The following is a 19,397-nucleotide window of genomic DNA, read 5'->3' as shown; positions in this document are numbered from 1 at the left end:
CCACGTTTTCTTAAAAGAACACATTTGATTAAACTTAATGAGTAATTTAAACATTACAAGTGATAATGCGGGCAAACGTTTGCGGTTGCTAGGAGACCTGTGGGTACGCTTAGCAAAAGATTGTCTATTGAACACGATTTTTTTTTATCCTTCATTATGACGTAGGCAGCGCTGAATCTCGTTTCAGAGTGGGACGTCTGTAATGATGAAAGAGTATTTGTACCACCACCTATAGCCACCAGATGGCAGGCAATTACAAAATTGTGATTGCAAACCACTCAATTGTGATCAAGGTACATACAAATTGCGAAATAAAAGAATTACAAATTACAGAATGAGGTTGTAATGACACTCAGATAATTTGTACGATATTTACAGTAAATAACTAGAGCCACAGTAAACAACGGCAGCCCTTATGCTGGTCTTTAATATGATACTTATGGTGATAGGTGGTGTATTGCAGTAATAAAAAAGGGAATTAAAAAAAAAGGATTTCAATTGCCCAAAACGATGCATATTGCCCAAATATTTAAAGAGGTGACGTTGAAATTACAAAACCAGATAAACGAAATCTTGGGAAATGTAGTCTTTGATATTAACCGGATATGACGACAGAAATGCGTCGGTCGGCTGGGTGTCGTCTGCCCTTGCGCTGCACTGTAGTTGGATGAATCAGTCGACGTTGAACGGTCTTTGGGAAAGAACTGAGCCTTTGTAATAGAACGCTAACTTTAGCTAGGCTGCTAGCTGCTTGTCATATTTAACGATTCCGTTTGCCGATGAGAATTGTTCGAGTGCCAACGTTTTATTCCCCGGCCTTAACATATTAAGATCGGTTCATGCTAACGTTTCTGTGAAGAGAGGCGATCTCAACTTGGGATAAATGGCTACTGAGCTTGTCATCAACTTGTGACTCTCTTATTTAGTCACATCGTGGTCCAACAACTGGACAAGCTAGCGCAGAAATCGTTTTATTTGTTGATGTCTTATAGCTACCACAACAACTAAGTAATATCCATTTAAACTTGTCGTTTTGAATTTGATAATATGAACGAGGCACAGCTGGATGGATTGGGATTTCTTCCTCAAAAGGACATCGTATACAACAAACTTCTGCCTTATGCGGATAGGCTCGATGAAGAATCTAATGATATTTTGAGTAAAATTAAGGGAAACTTGACCCGGGCTGTTCAGTTCAGAGAAATATGGCCCGGTGGGCTCTTTTGGACGAGGAAACTTTCCACGTGAGTATTTAAAAAAATGATCTTCTCTGATTATCCCCAATAGTGAGACCAAGAAGTGAGCTAGAAACAGTTGCTAACCTTGCTCCCCCCCTAATACGTCAACAAGTACAGTTACGAAAGTTATGCTAATACCTTGAGGTTCTTAGTTTACAGATTCGCTTGTTATTGTGTAACAAGTATCAGGAAAGAAAACTGTTTTTAAATGAGTGGATGCGTAGTTATGTGTCAATACGATCGTTTTGGTTTGTGTTTGCTCCAGCTGCATAATGTATCCGATTTTATATGAAATTATTTATTGGAGCATTGAATAATTTCATTGATTGTAATTTTTGTGCCAAAAGTTTGAAATTACAGAACGTACAACCCAAGAAATCGAAATGTATTATTATATTATTGTTTATTAACACAAGACTAATATTAATTTTGACGTCAGGTCTCCACTTTTTCAACATGTGTTGTTTGTTTACTTAGTAATGAATCACCTGATACTGGCATCTTTCAACACGACATTGGATTATTTAGAGTGCTGTTTCAATTTGTACTTTGTTGCTGGGCTGATTAATCCGTTTCTGTCCCCATGTTGGCACATTGCTCTAGCCCAGAGTGAGGCACTACCGGCTCAGAGAGATGGAAAGTTCACAATGGGGTTTGACCCAGATTCTGCTCGCTGCTATTAAGGCATACAAGTGGTGACACAACCATTTCAAAACAGTCAATTTCACAGCTCCGCAGGCATTTTATGGGACTCAAAGTCACGTTTATGAAACAAGCGATTAAAAAAAAATAGATGAATCTGTGCAATGTCATGACTTGTTTTTGTCACACTGAAAATCATAACAATATAATGTTTTTTTATCCAATGTAGGTATTTACGACTATACGGCCGGAAGTTCAGCAAAGAAGACCACGTGCTATTTATTAAATTGCTCTATGAGCTAGTTACCATCCCTCGCCTAGAGATCAGCATGATGCAAGGCCTGGCGCGTCTCCTCATCAACCTGCTCAAGTAAGAGTTACATGGTCTGAAGAAGCAAACCTGTTTACACATGAGCCTGACTCTGTGTCTTGTCCTTCTAAGGAAAAAAGAGCTTCTCTCAAGGGAGGACCTGGAATTGCCTTGGAGACCTCTGTATGAACTGCATTACAGGATCCTTTTCTCAAAGACGGAGCATCTGGGACTCAATTGGTTTCCCAAGTAGGCTTTTGTTACTGCTTATGCTGTGACGTGAACTAAAACACACTGCCAACTTTATTTGACACATTTCAGGATCTCCATTTGCTTTTGCAGATACCACTTACGGCTATAGCTCACCTGCCAACTATTGCCTGAATGATAGTATAACCTCAAAACTTGAACACTCAATTTTTTTGGACTAAGCTATTTTCTACTGAACACTGCAGCTTGGACTGAAATACATATGCAAAAAAAGTAAACTTAGTTGTCTACCGCTCGCTAAGCCTGTGTCACTAGATTCACTGATGCTGGTTTGACCTCATGTTTTTGTCATACTTAGGCTGGTCAGTTTGAGCAAATATTTTGGGCGCTTCCAAATTGAATGACCTTTGTTTGGGGTGTTCATGTTTGGAGGTGGTGACGCCATTGCACTATATGTGCTTTCTCTCTGTACGTCTGCCTACATTCCCAAATAATGTCTTGCTATGTAGCCTTTTCCAAGTCACACCATACTGCTATGCACAATTCTTATTTCTAAACTCACTTGTGTTCTGATCCAGCTTGATTTGTAAAAGTTGGCATGCGCAAAAACGAGCACAGACTTGATTGGGTCTGGAAAATTATCAGTATTGTTGCGTGCTCAGGATAGTTATGTGCAAATAGATTAAGTGAATTGAGAGAGGGCCACTGGGGAGAATTTGTAAACTTTTCTGGATTTCCAGAAACATAAAAACAATGTTTCAACATCATCTACTGAGCGATGCAATTTTATAGCTTCTGATCGATCTAAGCTTTGGATTAAATTTAAGGGCTGACTTGGAGCCAGTCACAAGTAGTCATCATGCCATATTGCCAGTGATAAGAAGTCATTTAAACTGTACATTTTCTACCGTCGTGTCATTTCACCATACTGTTTCAATTGGAGCTGCCCTCTTCCAGAGCAGTTTGTGTTGTTGTGCTGTGACCTATCCCAAGTTTTAAATGCAGTGTTACCCAGGATGTGCAGATACGTCCAGTGCACATGCATTTGGGGCAAGTGAAACAAACAAAACATGGCTTTTTATGGGGTAGTTAGCTTCCCTCAAAGGACGTATTGTCAAACTTATTTCACTCGTACAGAGCTCTTCCAAAAGTTCCACGATGAAAACCATTAAAGTTACCCTAAGTGCAAAACCCTCTTAAATATTTAATAATCCAGATGCATGAGTGAGCACACACCTCAGTGCCCACTTTTTGGAATCTTCGTAAAAGATCACAATTGTTCAAGGCCATCCACAGTATTTTGACCAACAGCCCGTGCAAGTCATAATATTACCTTATATTTGAATTGCTTTTACAATGACATGCACATCTCACGCAACTTTTGGGAGGCATTACAATGTCTCTCATCCATTGTGTTCTTAACGCAAAGTGCTCTTATATGGTGCTAAGGGAACGTTGTGTGTTTCTGACGCTTTGCAAGCATATCTGTTATCACCGCCGATGTGAACTAGCTGCTTTGGCTGACAAGCCAGCTCACCTTTTTCAAACTGACACAAATGCACGAATATACTAGTCGTATACAGTATTCATATTCTGCGTGATTGACTCTTTGCCTGGTGCTGAGTGTGTTCTTTGTCCCCTTTCCACATTCAGTTCTCCAAGGCCCCGTTCATCCGCTAAACTCATTATGATAAAATTGATTCAGAGGTGGTAAGGACAACATCGTTCCTCTTTTGTGTTTTACTTTTGAATTCAACCCCCACCCCCACATTGCATGTGTCAAGTGGAGAGACCATGTGTAACTTGGTATCAGAAGATAAATCAATGTTAACATTTCAATCATACACATTAGAATACTGTCACACCGCAGCTAACATGGTTTCCCCTTCCACCATTCTCATTGAGATCATTCTTAAAATTCCTCTTTCTTCCAAAACCTGTAATGAGGGCTTATCCTACTGGCATATGGACAGCATTGTCATACTAGTAAAAGGCAACACTGCTCAGTAGTTCAACTGGAATTAGAGCAACATGAACTCCTGTCACGTTTCTTCCCGACCTGGAATGCGTCCGGGGAAACGTGAAGGTTCATTCCTAACCTGTTAGGGTTAGGGTTCTCCTTCCTTGAGTCTCTAGGGCCCATAAATATTCCCCTTATTACTGGCTCATGATTGACTGATTTAAGACTCATGTCTATTTATTTTGTTAGCTGAAAGTGCTATACATTTAGGGAAGACTACTACCGTACAAGTGTGAGAGCTCTAAAAAGCATTGAGCGATCGGAATTGAGATGTGTTGTGCAGTTGGTGATTGGGTTTGGCAGGCCATTTCCAACAAGGCATGGCTTCAGCGCGCATGTGAGCACAGTTGTAGGATTGTGGGCGAGGCCACTCCAAAGCTCTGGTTATATTGGTCTAGAGCTTTCAACACTCTTATATGACTCAGTATTCTTATTTTTACATTGAACGCCAACGTTATCATGCCAGGAATGTGTAAAGTTATTAATACAAATGCAAATACAGTACCACATCTTATAAAGAAGTGATATGATTTGTGTGTGTGGTTATTATTATTTTTTTTAGATGATTACAGCCACAATAGCATTCTCATAGTGTTAATAAATATTCAAACCTATGCAAGGCTTCTGTATGCATGGGGTCCGATTCAAACGACATTGCTGTGAAGGAATCCTTTTTACATATATGATTCTGCAATTTAGACATAACCATGATACCATTTTTTGTGTTTTTATTTCAACAGCTCCGTAGAAGGTGTGCTGAAGACACTAGTGAGAAACTGCAGGCCGTAAGTATACCTTGATATCCCGATGCAGTCAATATATATTTAAAAAAAAAGACGATGCAGCAATTGTAAAATCCAAAGGTTTCTAAATCCAAACAATTTTAGATCATTGTTTTTATGAATGCGGCATTTGTATCTTGATAGGAGGCCTTTTTGTAATTTACAGATGTCATATGCTTACACTACTACAGTTTCAAAATGTGAAAGAAAGGTAATGAACATAAATCATCAAATCACTTTAGGGATTTTAATTAAATGGAAACTGCTAGAAAGGGTCTTGAAGCTGATTGAACAATTGTGCTAGCTGGATCAACAATGGAGAAAAAGCTTCCTTAATGCTCTGGCATATTGGGGACTGCAAAAGACTAGCAGTATGATCCCGGTGTCCATAAATAAGTTGCTCCTTGACTTTGTGCACCACAGTTATATGTGCACCCAACTTAGGCAAGCAGTAGGATGTCCCTCACTTCGCACTTAGTCAGATAATCCCATTATCTCATCTAATTCCATCTCTTGTGTGAGAGTTGTAATTTGTGGTCAGATGGTACAGCAGTAGGAGGCAGGGCCAAATGGCCTTTGGCTGCAAGTGGCTGTGTTTGCTGTTCCCCAAAGGAGGCTAGTGGCCTGAGATAACCTGCCGAGTTTACGCGCGCTTAATGAACCATAGCAAAACCCCCGGTGGGATTATGGGTCCATTAGAACCACTGGATTGATGCTAACAGACAGAATGTGCCAGGTGTGTGATTTATCATCTCCTCGCTCATAGATTTTAGTGCTGCAGGTTCTGGTTTCAGTTATTGCAATCATTTTGCCAATACAGCACGTGTTCCAAACATGCTGGTTTATAAAAAAAATATTTGATCTCCAATTATGTTTCTCTAATACAGTGGTATGTAAGAGAATGGTATTTATTTTTCAGATGAGGCTAAGATGCTTTTTTTTTTTTAATACAAAATGACATCTATATGTGACTCTCTGTTCTTTTATACAGTTATTTCCCAGAGTCAGCAACCCAGGAGATGCTGGATGAGTGGAGACCGCTATTTTGTCCGTTTGACGTCACCATGCAGAGAGCAGTCTGCTACTTTGAACTCTTTCTACCCACAACTCTACCACCGGAGCTGCACCATAAGGGTTTTAAGTAAGTGTGCCTTAAATTGACAGACATAACTTGTTTTCTCCATTGAGTTTGTAAGGTCAGTGACTTTCCACCAGGCTCAGTGTTTTTATTTTTTATTTTTCGCACATCAAAACCAATTTGCGTCACAACAGACCACTTTTATTCATGTGAGAACATTTGATATGCAGAGTAGTGTTGCCCGATGAGGCGTTTATTTGAGAGAAAGAAAAAAAGCAAACCTGTTGCAATCAAACATACTAACTGTATATTTTGTAAACTGCAAATGTTCAGTAATATCAATCTTACCTTCACAAGACTATAATTGCCAAGTATTCAAATGTTTTGCACCACATTCATTTTCTTTATGTACCAAATTGATTTTCTTACAGGTTGTGGTTTGAAGAGTTGATCAACTTGTGGGTATCCGTTCAGAATCTTCCAAGTTGGGAATTGGTGAGCACTGTAGATGTTTGTTTTCATGGCCCGTAACAACAATGCCTGTTCTTGTCTTGCTTATGTGTAAATGCACTCTTTTTGTAGAATCTGGTGAATCTCTTTGCTCGCTTGGCCAAAGACAATATCGGATACATTGACTGGGATCCTTATATTCCGAAGGTACGTGTTTTGCAAGTTTAGGGGCTCATGAATGTGTTCTCTCGTGCATCATGACCAGTGTGTTTGTGACTCAAGGTGTGTGTTTCACACCCACCGCTGCTTGTGGGGAAACAAACTATCAAATTTCTTTGTTGATCCAGTTTGTCATAGATTTCAAGTAACGAGTTATGTTCCAAGTGCTTGACTCTTCTCTGGGAAAAACACAAAAAATAAGCAAAGTTTACTTTTACGAAATCACAAGCAAATTGTTTTATATGTACATATATAGTTGTTAATAAGTCAGCTTTACTCTTTCCACTTTTTAGATATTCACAAGAGTCCTGAGGAGCTTCAATCTTCCCGTGGGATCCAGCCAGATGATGTTCCCACGATACTTGACCAATGCCTACGATATCGGCCATGTGGCGATATGGCTAGCATGTCTTCTGGTTAGTCCTTACTCCAGGCATAGTGGCAACCTCTATCAAAATATCCAGAAGAAAAGACTGTCATCACTTACTGTCAATTTCAGGGTGGACCAAGTAAACAAGCTCAAGCCCAACTCACTGGCCTTTTCAACAGCATCACATCTTTCTTTCACCCATCAAATCATGGCCGCTGGTTGGTGAGTGCTTTTTTTTTTTCATTTTTACTTCTTCAAGACTTTTTCAAAATGTATGCGCGCTATTATTCCACATTATTTGGAAAGTCAGTCAATTATAGTTTTGTTTCAGAGACACTGTGCACTCGAGGTGTGTATCATCAACTTCCAGTCTTTGGTGGACATGTTGATATTTTCGGCTATCATTCTTTCCTATTTGTGTCAGCAATATGAACTGCGTCAGAATGAACACTCGTCATTGCCTCTTGAATCCCATTGGCTGTAGCTTTGCGTGTCTAGTGCAGAAATAACAAGAAAACATGTGAGTGAGATTGCTGCAATAGTATTAAATGTCCGCATGAGCAGGCGCACATGCCATTCTGTTTGAGGAAGCCCCTCTTGCCGACATGACACAAGCGGCGACGTGCTACTTTTATTTTTAGAGAAGGGGCGAGTTGTGTGGCACAGTGGGCCAGTGTGCAAGGATGTCGCAATAAGGTTCTTAGGTTCAAACTTGGCCCTTGCTTTTCACATGCACAATTATACGGATTGTTTTTTCATTTCAATGTTTTTATGTAATTTGAGCATTTCTTTTCATTCGTCGTCACTACAATATTTTATGTGATATTAGAAATATCACAGAATGTCTTCTGATATGAACCTTTATCACCTACGTACTCATGCAGTAGTCGTGCATATTTATGTACTGAATGAGAAGTGATCAAAGTGGCCTCACATTTACAATTAGGTTCAACCCACAGATAACCTGTACCATGTGTCTGTGTTCTGTCGTACTCAGATGAAGCTCATGAAGTTGCTGCAGCGTCTTCCTGCCATTGTAGTTAGCCGGCTGCATGCAGAGCGCTACAGAAAGCCGTCGTGGCTAACACCCGTCCCCAACACGCACAAGCTCACTGAGGACGATATCACGCAGTTTGTGGAGAGTATGATGCAGCTAGTTCTGCTGGCCATGTTCAGCAAAACAGGCAGTCTTGATGCCGCTCGGGCTCTGCAGAACCTCGCTTTGATGAGGCCTGAGTTGGTCATTCCTCCCGTTCTTGAGAGGTGAGTACAAATATTTTTTTCCAACTACTAAATGGGTGCATTTTCTAGCGTCTGTCAGATTGCTGCCAGTTTTCCACATTGATCCAGAAACAGGCACACTCTTTGTAATTAACATAAAAGGCTAATTGTTGTCTTTTCTGTAGAACATACCCCGCACTGGAAACTCTAACAGAGCCCCACCAGCTGACAGCCACCCTAAGTTGCATGATCGGTGTAGCACGGAGTTTAGTGTCTGGTGGGAAGTACCTTCCTGAGGGGCCTACTCACATGTTGCCCCTACTCATGAGGTCCTTGCCTGGAGTTGATCCAAATGACTTCAGCAAGTGCATGGTGGGGTTCTTTCTTTCGCATCTTTCAATCATTTCTGATATTGTTATAAATGAATAAATGTTGACATATTGTTCCTTCATACATGATATTGTTATAAATGAATAAATGTTCATATATTGCTTCTTCATACAGATCACCTTCCAGTTTATTGCAACATTTGTGACGCTTGTGCCTTTGGTGGACTGTTCGTCTGCTCAACATGAAAGAACAGACCTGACAGAGGTGAATTGCTGTTCACTCAGTTTTGTCAGTTGGAGTAATGCAGCATAAGTACTCGTATTGATTTGTTTTGAACTTTGCCTAACTAAGGTGGAAAGGGAAATGTGCTCAGCCTCTGCCGAATTTGAAGACTTTGTGCTTCAATTTATGGACAGGTACGCTAAAGAATGATGTTGAATGAATGTTTGAATTGTGATATTGGCCAATAATGTTTGCTGACTATAGCCTTGCTACAGTTCAAATATAAATATTAATCTAAGATCAATTTATTTGTAAACCAATGTGCATTTGGCCTGATTCCATTTTCATTGTGTAAAAATGAGAAAGTGGATTGAAGGAAGATCTTCTCTGTTGCTTTTTAGTTTGAAGTTACATGACTGCCAATGGAGTAAAGTGCAACATATACATGTGTGCTATTTTGCTTCTCCGAGCAAGCTGCTTTGTTTCACCATCCTAAAAAGGTATTTGCATATTTGATCATATCTGCAGGTGCTTTGCTTTGATCGACAGCAGCACACTCGAACAAACGCGTGAGGAAACAGAAACTGAGAAAATGACCCACTTGGAGAGTTTGGTAGAGCTGGGCTTGTCTTCTACTTTCAGCACTATCCTCACTCAGTGCTCTTTGGACATCTTCATGGTACAAACAGGAGAAAATGTAGATGTCTGGAAACCAAGCTGTCACACTCAATTACGATCATGTCTGTTATTGTACAGGTGGCTTTGGAAAAGGTTTTCAACTTTGCAACTACCAACATTTTTGAGACTCGTGTAGCTGGAAGGATGGTGGCGGACATGTGCCGGGCTGCTGCCAAGGTAACGCACAAATAATGAACAATAACAGTATGGTTTTCATAATCCTGTTAGCTTTATTATGACTGATATCCCCCCCCAAATAATCCATTACCCTTAATTGATTGATCACCCAACGCATGAGTTAAGTAGTTATGTTGGAGCTTGCTGCTGAATCCACACTTTTTTTTCTTTCAGTGTCACCCTGCAGAGTCTCTTAAAATGTTTGTGCCTCACTGCTGCAGTCAAATACAACAAATTGCTGCCAGTAAGTGCACCGCTGGCCCGAATGAAGGAGTTCTTCGCAAGGTTTTATACTTGACTGATCTACACTTTGATTTCATTAAAACAGATGAGGAAGTGTTACATGAAGAGGAACTTGACAAGGAGTTTTTATGGAATCTTCAGCTTCTGTCTGAGGTGAACTAAGCTCCTTTTTTTTTTTTTCCTCCTCCCTTTGCCATCATTGGCTCTTCTCTCCTTGTGCCCTCGACAGGTTACTCGAGTCGATGGTCAGAAGCTCCTGGCCTATTCCTCTGACTTGGTCCAGATTTTGCAGTTGACACTTCACCTCAAGTGTAAGCAGGGATACGTCCTAGCGTGCAACTTGCTGCATCACATCCTCCGCTCCACGGCCCTCATCTATCCGACGGAGTACTGCAGTGTGCCAAGTGGCTTCTGCCAACCAATCAAAGACTACCTACCCATCAAGGTGGTGACTCGTCGCTTAAAGCAGTTAAAGTTTTATATATATTTATGCACCCACGCACACACACAGACACGTGCGTGGAGATAGGCAATAGACGGGGCTATACATAAGTATGTATAGAGAAGCAAAAAAGGTTTTCTGCAGTTTGAGCCCAATTGGATTTGTTGTGTTCCCCTCACCATGTAAAATGCTCTGCTTTGATTCTTGTTGGACGGGTCTTCAGTAGAAAGACGAAGTCTCTCTTGCTGTTTTGACTCTTGTTGCCAGGGGTACTGCAGGTCTGAATGAGTGTTTTATGGCTGAGTCAAGTAAATCCAGTTTCTTTGAAATGCACTGCCCCCACTCTTGTGTAAAGATAGCCTTATAAAATGTGAAATATGGGTATACCTGAAACATTGACTATGTTGACACATTGTTTTCTCCCAGTTTATTTGATTCGATCTTGTTGTTCACTATGACCCACAAACTGTAATCAAAGGTGAGGAAAATGTATCTTTTGTTGAAAACCTTTTGGAAACTTCTGTTGTTTTAAATTGGCCCATGCAGGATTGGGGTCGTCCAGGTGACTTGTGGAACTTGAACATCCGGTGGCATGTGCCCAGTGCTGAAGAGACCACCTTTACCTTTTATTTACTGGACCTGATCCTTAAGCCAGAACTGAAGAGGCTTCAAAGTTTTGTGGAAGGACAGCAAGAAATGAGCAGGTAATGCCAGGTATACTGTAGTACAATTTTGGAATCAAAGTGCAACAGTGAAGTTAAGATTTCCTTCTTTCTTTTTGGTCTCTTCTCTGTACAGGGATGATGTCCTACAGAGTCTCACTATTATTCAGCACTGCCTCTTGGGGGCTGGTGGTCTTATGCCTCCTTTGAAGGGAGAACCTATACCTGAATTGTGAGAAGTTTTGCTTTTTTTTGTTGGAAAACATTTGACATTGGTCTTTATTATGACAATGTCCTGATCTTGATGATTGCATTATATTTTCTTTGGGGGTTTCATCTTGTTGTAATTGTAGTTTTGTCATTGTTTTACTTTCAGCTCATTTTGATACACAAATGCTTCATAACTTTGTGCTTTTTGAAACAGGGTCCATAGTATGGTGAATCTAGATGAAACCACTCTGTATACTGGAACAGAGTATGGTATGAGCAAAACTTTTATTTCAGATAGTGATGATGAGAAATGAGAAATTGTTTCAGATAAGTCAGTATCTCCTACAATGTAATGTCATTTGATTTTGTTTTGCAGATGAGACCAAAGAGAACTACAGAGTATCAATTTGTGATGTGATGAGACAGTTGCTTCGTAAGTATTAAGCCCACACTATGTCACTATTTCTTAGTCTTAATTGTTAATGTTGTTTTAACAGTTTTTTTTCCCCCCAGATTATATACTGGAACACTCTGAAGATGACACAAAGTCTCTCTTCTCCATCATAAAGGTATATAGACCAGGAATCATGTTGTTTAAACATTGCAAACATTTTGACAAATATCTGAGTGTCATAGTTGGGCTCAACTTGTTGTACATCACCTGATTCCAAAAAAAAAAAGCGTAAATAATGTGATTTGTTGATAAAAAGGAGAGTATTAGTAATCATATGCAAGCATTTTGAATTAATTTGTCACATTTAAGTAACATCTTATCCAACACAAGATGGTTGTTGTCTCGATTCTTTCAGATTATCAGTGATTTGCTGCACTTTAAAGGTTCCCACAAGCATGAGTTTGACTCTCGCTGGAAGAGCTTCAACCTTGTGAAAAAATCCATGGAAAACAGGGTGAGACATCTGATTTGTACGGTTTAAATCCATGAAAATAAGGAACTCACTGTAAAACAATTTAAACTTTGTATTTTTTTTGCAGCTTAATGGCAGAAAACAGCATATTAGAGCTCTGCTCATAGATAGAGTCATGCTCCAGCATGAAGTAAGTTGGTCACATTTGCAAGTCATGTCATCGTGGCGGTGCATTTTTTAACTTGGTGGGTTACCAGATGCGCAAGCTGACGGTTGAAGGGTGCCAGTACCGGAGCATTCACCAAGAGCTGATGAGGGACCTCTTGCGGCTGTCCACAAGCACCTACAGCCAAGTGAGCACACTGCAAAGTCATTTGTTTTATTGTCATTTGTCCGATTCACCATACTCTTGTCTAATGTTTTATATTAGACTTTAGATCTGAAATATTTTGTTTCCTTTGCAGGTACGTAGTAAAGCCCAAAGTGCATTGTTCACTGCACTTGGCACATACAATTTCTGCTGTAGAGATGTGATCCCCCATGTCCTTGAGTTTCTCAACCCCGACAACAGTAGCGTCACACAGCAGCAATTCAAAGTATGACATTCCTAAACTATTACGTTTCCCTATCATGTCTATTTTGGATTTGTATCAGAGTAGGCGTTAGATGCTGCCACATAATTGCCACTGCCTTTCCAGGGTGCCTTGTATTGTCTCCTCGGAAATCACAGTGGCGTGTGCCTGGCCAATTTGCATGACTGGGAGTGCATTGCCCTGACATGGCCTGCTATTGTTCGATCTGGCCTCAGTTCGGCCATGTCTTTGGAGAAGCCCTCCATCGTGCGGCTTTTTGACGACCTTGCCGACAAAATCCACCGACAGTATGAGACCATCGGCATCGACTTCTCTGTAAGAGTTACTCAATAAAAATGGGAATATATGTTTGATTTTGGTGTACAGAACAGAACCCGGCAAATAAAATTGAAGATATTTACTTTGACTATTGTTCCCTTTCATCATTCAGATTCCTGAAGAGATCTGTGGTGTGGCTAAACAACTTATGGTCACTGGAAATCCCCTTCCTAAAGAGCCAGTTCCTTCAGAAGAAGAAACATTAAGAGGTGTTAGGAAACAGGAAGACAAAAATTTGGAGTCTGGCGAGTAAGTTGCTTCTAATGATATATCTGCTATTCCTTTTGTATTACGTTTTTGGGTGGTAGTATTAATTTGATCTATTTCTACCTGTTTTAGGAAGTACCAGCAACTCATTGGTGATTTATTGAGTTGCCTTGACAACAGAAACTTGTAGGTTACTTTGATATTCCCCACATTGCAGTTCAGTGTTCAATCTTTATTTAATTTTTGAACGTTACAGGCCTTGGAAATTTGAACATATCGCTATTGGCTTCTTGTCATTGCTCTTGAGAGATGACCACCAACTCCCGCCAGCAGCTGTTTTGTTCTTCGTCAAAACCCTCAACCACGACTCCCTCTACGTCCGCAAGGTAAGTGGGCCTTGTTCACGTCTCACGACCGTGCACAAATTATGGCCAGACATTAATGGATGAAGTTTTATATTTCCTCCAATAGGTGGCGATATCAGCCGTGGCAGGCATCATGAAACAAATAAAACGGCCTCATAAAAAAGTCCCAGTCAGCCCATCTGAGCTTTGTAAGCATCACTAAGTTTTGCCCATTCATATTGTTTGATTTTCCTAACTTTTTTTTTTTTTTTTTTTTTTTTTTGAAATCAAACAAATTGGAAAATATTTTTTGGTGTTTGTAAAAGGCACACTAGATGAGATGAGTGGTATAGTGGCCGGTGACCGCCCAGACAACAAGTGGCTGCAGTATAATAGCAAGAGCCTGCCAAGGACTCAGCAGGACTGGGATCTCTGTGTCTTTGTAGAAAAGACTCATTGGGGTTACTACAGTTGGCCAAGGTTCGTTTTTAAAACTTTTCCATCTTTTTGTATTCTTCGTGGGGCTGGTTTTGTTGTATTTAGTTTTATTTTTGGTCACATTATTTTCTAGGAAACTGATGATGTATGCTCCTGAGAAAGAGCAGCCCAAACAGAACCGAGCAAGAGAAGAAATGACTGAGGTTTGTGTAGATTAATAAATATAATTAGTATATATTTATTCTATTAAGCCTATTTTATTCATCTTTATCAAATGTTTTCTGTTATTTTTTTCCCCAGCCGGAGCAGATCATCTACGACCATTTCTCAGACCCAGTATTTATCAATCAGTTCATTGAGTTTCTCTCTCTCGAGGATCGAAAGGGCAAAGACAAATTTAGTACGCGCAGATTCTGTTTGTTCAAGGTGAGCACAATTCTTTGGTGCTTTCAGTTTTAAGAGAGAGATGATGAAACCCACTTTGTCCTTTTTGTTTCCAGGGTTTGTTCCGCAATTTCGGTGATACCTTCCTGCCTCTGCTGGAGCCTCACATGGAGCGCTTGGTAGCAGACACCCATGAGAGTAAGCAGCGTTGTGTTGCAGAGATCATATCTGGCCTAATCAGAGGATGCAAACACTGGAGTTACTCCAAGGTGCAGTTTCACTCAGGATCCATACTTTTCTATCTCTTGAACTTCTGCTGCACAACATTGTTTGGATTGAACTTTAATTTAAATGCTAAATTTGCAGGTTGAAAGCCTTTGGGAAGTGTTGTGTCCACTCATTCGTACAGCCTTGTCCAACATCACTGTAGAAACATATGCAGACTGGGGCACCTGCATCGCAACAGCCTGCGTAAGAATTCCTACTCTATGTTTATTACAAGTTTTTTTTAAATAAATAAATCTACTAATGTCTGTTCTTTCCCATCGACAGGAGAGTAGAGACCCTCGCAAACTTCACTGGCTGTTTGAGATGCTCATGGAGTCTCCAGTCAATGGGGAGGGCGGCTCATTTGTTGATGCTTGGTCAGTAAAAAGATTGCCTGCTCAAAACAAAATGCTGATTTTTATTTTATTTTTGTAGTAATATATTTTACCTTCACTCCAGTCGACTCTACGTGCTGCAGGGAGGCCTCGCTCAGCAGGAGTGGCGTGTGCCAGAGCTCCTCCACAGATTGTTGCAGTACCTGGAGCCCAAACTGACTCAGGTTTACAAGAATGTACGAGAGCGGATTGGGAGGTGAGCATGGATATTCTTAAAATGGTTACTTATCATGCCCTCTGTTATTTAATTTTTCACTTCATCAACGTTTCAAATTATTGCCATAACCAGTGGCTGTCACCTTTTCTTCTGTTTTTTTAATATATATTTTATGTCATTTTTTTTTCAACATGAAATAGTTATTTTGAAAGTAAGGATAAATATAATCTTCTTGAAAGATTCAAAAAAAAAAATAATAACTTGGATCTGACCTTTCACTTCCCTTCAGCGTGCTGACCTACATCTTCATGATAGATGTCAACCTGCCTTACACTCAGCCAACCACCTCACCTCGCATCTCGGACTTCACCGATAGAATTTTATTACAATTAAAGCCACTCACCGAGGGTGATGAGGAGATCCAGAACCATGTGGTTGAGGAGAATGAAGTGGGGGAGCAGGATGAGAGAACACAAGCGATCAAACTCCTCAAAACAGGTGTGTGAAAGATTAGTGACCCATGTAAAACAATTTACATCACTAACCTCCTCCCCGTTCACTTGTTTGTAGTGTTAAAGTGGCTAATTGCAAGTGCCGGCCGCTCCTACTCTACTGCTGTCCCGGACCATCTGCGCTTGTTGCCTCTACTCTTCAAGGTCGCTTCTTCACTTATATGCTATATCTACCTAAATGAGCTCCAACTGACCAATTCTGACATTTCTGTGTGCGGTTTCAGATTGCTCCAGTTGAGAATGATGACAGTTATGATGAGCTAAAGAGGGATGCAAAGACCTGCTTGTCTCTCATGTCCCAGGGGCTTCTTTACACAGAGCAGATCCCCATGGTGCTCAATGCCCTGCAAGAGGTAACTAGATTTTCCCTAATTTATTCTTTTATTTTCCTAATGAGCAAAATTTGTTTGAGGAATACTAGTGGTGGTATAGTCATTGTACTATGGAGATTTTAATTTTTTAAAGGACACAGTTATTTGTTCAAATTATTACAATGTAGCTTTCTGGTCGAAAATGATATGTCCAAATGTGCTCAATTCATATTTTCCTGTCGTTCCTGATTTATTTTTCTGGGGATTCATGCTATAGTGCTGGTAGTATTTCGGAAATTCATTTGATTCGTTTTTCCCACCACCAGTACAAAGCTGTGCCTAAGTGGAAACACTGCTAAAGAAAACTACCTGGATAGTGAATGAAATAAAAAGTAGACAATTGACGCAGCAATAGCTATAACTGAGGAATAACAGCGAGTACCATATTTAAAAGCATGGTATTAGATAACATCTATGAATGCGGCTGTCGTCATTATATATCTATCTATGTATGTGTATAATAACAACCGCTAAATCGTGCACTTTGTTCCACTAGTGCGACAAAAGTGATGACTCCGTCATGTGTTCACAGATTGCAGGCAGCAGCTCCTGGCACGCACGCTACACAGTGCTGACGTACCTCCAGATCATGGCCTTTTACAACCTCTTCACCTTCATGAGTGACCAGAAAGCAGTGAATGACGTACGGGCACTGGTTATAAGACTGCTGGAGGATGAGCAGCTGGAGGTAAAACAAAAAACAAAACAAACACTCATTCACACTACTTCAAGTAAAACAAAAAATGGTTCATGCTATTCCGCCAACCTAAGAGTGTCAGTCAGGACATTACATTAAATACACGCTTGTTTGTGTTGGTGGCCTCTTGTCATCTTTTAGCTCCACAGTAGTGATTCAGCAATCACCTCCTATCTCTCCACTCGCATCCCCCAACATCCCTCCCTCTGTTCCTCTAACTGTTGCTATGGAAACCACAGGCTGCAGTAATCTGTTGCTATGGAGATAACTTTCGGATTGAAAGAGGAAGAGAGGAATAGCGTAGACAAAGAGGGGGGGGGGGGGGTAGCTGGAAGTCATTTTTTTTAGTCTCCTGCATTATACGATATGATGGCTTTGTAGATTAGCCTGTCCGAATTGGTGATCAATAGTAATTGCATGTTTTTTAATTGAGCTTCATCACAGATTTAAGATTTACAAATATCATGAGCCCTATATGTTTACACTTAAGCGCAAAGTAAAAAGGTTGAGCGTGTCTTTGGCCACTAACTGTTATTAATTGTATTTTTCTAAGTAAGCATCCATCTTGTTTCAAATTTCATTACATAGTGTAAAGTGTACCAAAATATATCTACTTCCTCTCCAGGTGAGAGAAATGGCTGCCACCACACTCAGTGGCTTCCTCCAGTGCAATTTCTTGCACATGGATGCCCCCATGCAAGCTCACTTTGAGGCCCTGTGCAAAACCTGCCTGCCTAAAAAGAGAAAGAGGGGTGTCGAATCAATAGTGGACACTATACCCTCTGGAGGTGAGTCATGAACGTTTCTTGGGAGTGCCGCTCTCCTCACCCAAAACGTAAACCATGTCGATTTGAAATACAAATGAATTTGAGTTCCGAGCTTGTTTTCGCAGACCTGGTGCGGCGCCATGCTGGTGTTCTTGGGCTGAGCGCTTGCATCCTCTCCAGCCCTTACGATGTGCCCACCTGGATGCCCCAGCTATTAATGGACCTCAGTGCCCACCTCAATGATACCCAACCCATTGAAGTATGTCCTGTATGTCAATTTATTAAATGAACTGTAATGTTGCAACTTGGATGCGTTTGCCTCCAGATGACTGTGAAGAAAACCCTGTCCAACTTTCGGCGGACGCATCACGACAACTGGCAGGAGCATAAGCAGCAATTCACAGATGACCAGTTGTTGGTGCTTACTGACCTACTGGTGTCCCCTTGCTACTATGCCTAAAAGCTGGTAAAGCATTTTTGGGAAGCCCAATCAAAGCAAGATTCTATGCATTTTCAGACACTTGGATTAATATTTGTACTGGGATTTTCGGGAGATGAGTGACAATAATTTCATCCGTTTCTTCTTTTGTATACTTCACTTTTGTGTTTTTTTTTCCCTCTTTTGCTTGGATTCCCCAGCCTGCATGGAGGAGGTGGCTGCAGTCCCAAGACATCCAGAAGTGGCACACAAAACTATTTGAAATGTTGTGTTATGTCTATGTAGCTCATTTACATTTCTTCTATACTTAATATTTAAGGATCAATCATGGCAGGGATGAATGACCTGCAGTGTGTAACATTTCTGTACAGTTTTTTTGTTTTGTTTGTTTTAGTTGTTTGATTGCGTATGTGCACGCTTAAAAAGGTGTGGCGTGTCGGACACATTTCTCAGGATTACGTCCCAAGAATCAACTCTGAGCCAACGGGCGTAGGACATGTTGTTTTATCATTTTCCTCTAATGACGCGTGTGTTTGGAAGTGTTTGTTGTGACCTGCAGAAAGTTGTCTACGGAACTCTTTGGATTAGGCTGCCACACAAGTTTGTGTGGGTGTTTGCTCAAGATAAGAAAGTTAGGCATTGTGTGTTTGTGTGTACATCGTGCTTCAGCAAATATGCACAGACTATTTATTTATAAGTTCTTGAAGTGCTGCATTTATTATTTTCCCTAGCAAGTGTTTCTGCAGATTAAGTAGGTGGGCTTTATTATTGTTTTTTATTTATATAATTTTGGGGGCAAGCACTAGAGCCTATTTTCATCTACTGGTACTCTTGCAAAGAAAAGGGAGAGAGTGCACTCCCCAATGCGGTGCTTTGTTTTGTGAAGACCTGAGCGATTCATGGTTCTCCAGTGCATAACGCCATCCACTATACCAATCCATAATTTCAATGAATCCCTGTCCTAGAATTTGCAGAAATATTTTGCTCATCACGTATTCATTTGACGACTTGAAGAGTCCAAACATTGAAGCATTTAGTACCTCACCTTTGTATAGTGTAGTGCCAAAATTGCAATGACCCTATTGTATGATATTATGTATGAATAAATTGTTTATAAAACGGTAGCATGCAAGCGTGT

General features: G+C 40.5%; 1 protein-coding gene across 2 annotated transcripts; it reads left to right on the top strand.

Annotated features, from left to right (window-relative positions):
* Positions 1 to 637: 637 nt before the first annotated feature.
* On the top strand, positions 638 to 19,383 carry psme4a (proteasome activator subunit 4a). Of its 2 annotated transcripts, XM_061285305.1 has the most exons (48): positions 638 to 1,244; positions 2,110 to 2,250; positions 2,323 to 2,439; positions 4,054 to 4,110; positions 5,161 to 5,205; positions 6,194 to 6,343; positions 6,712 to 6,775; positions 6,863 to 6,937; positions 7,243 to 7,365; positions 7,449 to 7,541; positions 8,317 to 8,582; positions 8,726 to 8,912; positions 9,045 to 9,134; positions 9,222 to 9,286; positions 9,621 to 9,771; positions 9,849 to 9,947; positions 10,122 to 10,191; positions 10,276 to 10,343; positions 10,420 to 10,635; positions 11,179 to 11,336; positions 11,431 to 11,526; positions 11,719 to 11,774; positions 11,881 to 11,937; positions 12,018 to 12,073; positions 12,314 to 12,412; positions 12,498 to 12,560; positions 12,628 to 12,723; positions 12,835 to 12,966; positions 13,069 to 13,278; positions 13,394 to 13,530; positions 13,621 to 13,674; positions 13,745 to 13,874; positions 13,960 to 14,041; positions 14,159 to 14,312; positions 14,404 to 14,473; positions 14,571 to 14,696; positions 14,771 to 14,923; positions 15,021 to 15,125; positions 15,207 to 15,298; positions 15,381 to 15,512; positions 15,763 to 15,971; positions 16,044 to 16,129; positions 16,210 to 16,338; positions 16,889 to 17,044; positions 17,679 to 17,841; positions 17,946 to 18,079; positions 18,146 to 18,286; positions 18,460 to 19,383. In XM_061285305.1, the coding sequence occupies exons 1-47, from the start codon at positions 1,048 to 1,050 to the stop codon at positions 18,278 to 18,280; spliced, it is 5,544 nt and encodes a 1,847-aa protein (XP_061141289.1). In that variant the 5' UTR covers positions 638 to 1,047; the 3' UTR covers positions 18,281 to 18,286; positions 18,460 to 19,383. The 2 variants fall into 2 exon arrangements, with proteins under 2 accessions (XP_061141289.1, XP_061141290.1); XM_061285306.1 differs by lacking the exon at positions 4,054 to 4,110 and having other exon boundaries at positions 639 to 1,244.
* The last annotated feature ends 14 nt before the right edge of the window (positions 19,384 to 19,397 follow it).

This window comes from Syngnathus typhle, linkage group LG8 (assembly GCF_033458585.1).
Source record: "Syngnathus typhle isolate RoL2023-S1 ecotype Sweden linkage group LG8, RoL_Styp_1.0, whole genome shotgun sequence".
NCBI lineage: Eukaryota > Metazoa > Chordata > Actinopteri > Syngnathiformes > Syngnathidae > Syngnathus > Syngnathus typhle.
Note: the sequence above shows the minus strand (reverse complement) of the source record. Positions and strands in the feature narration are given on the sequence as shown.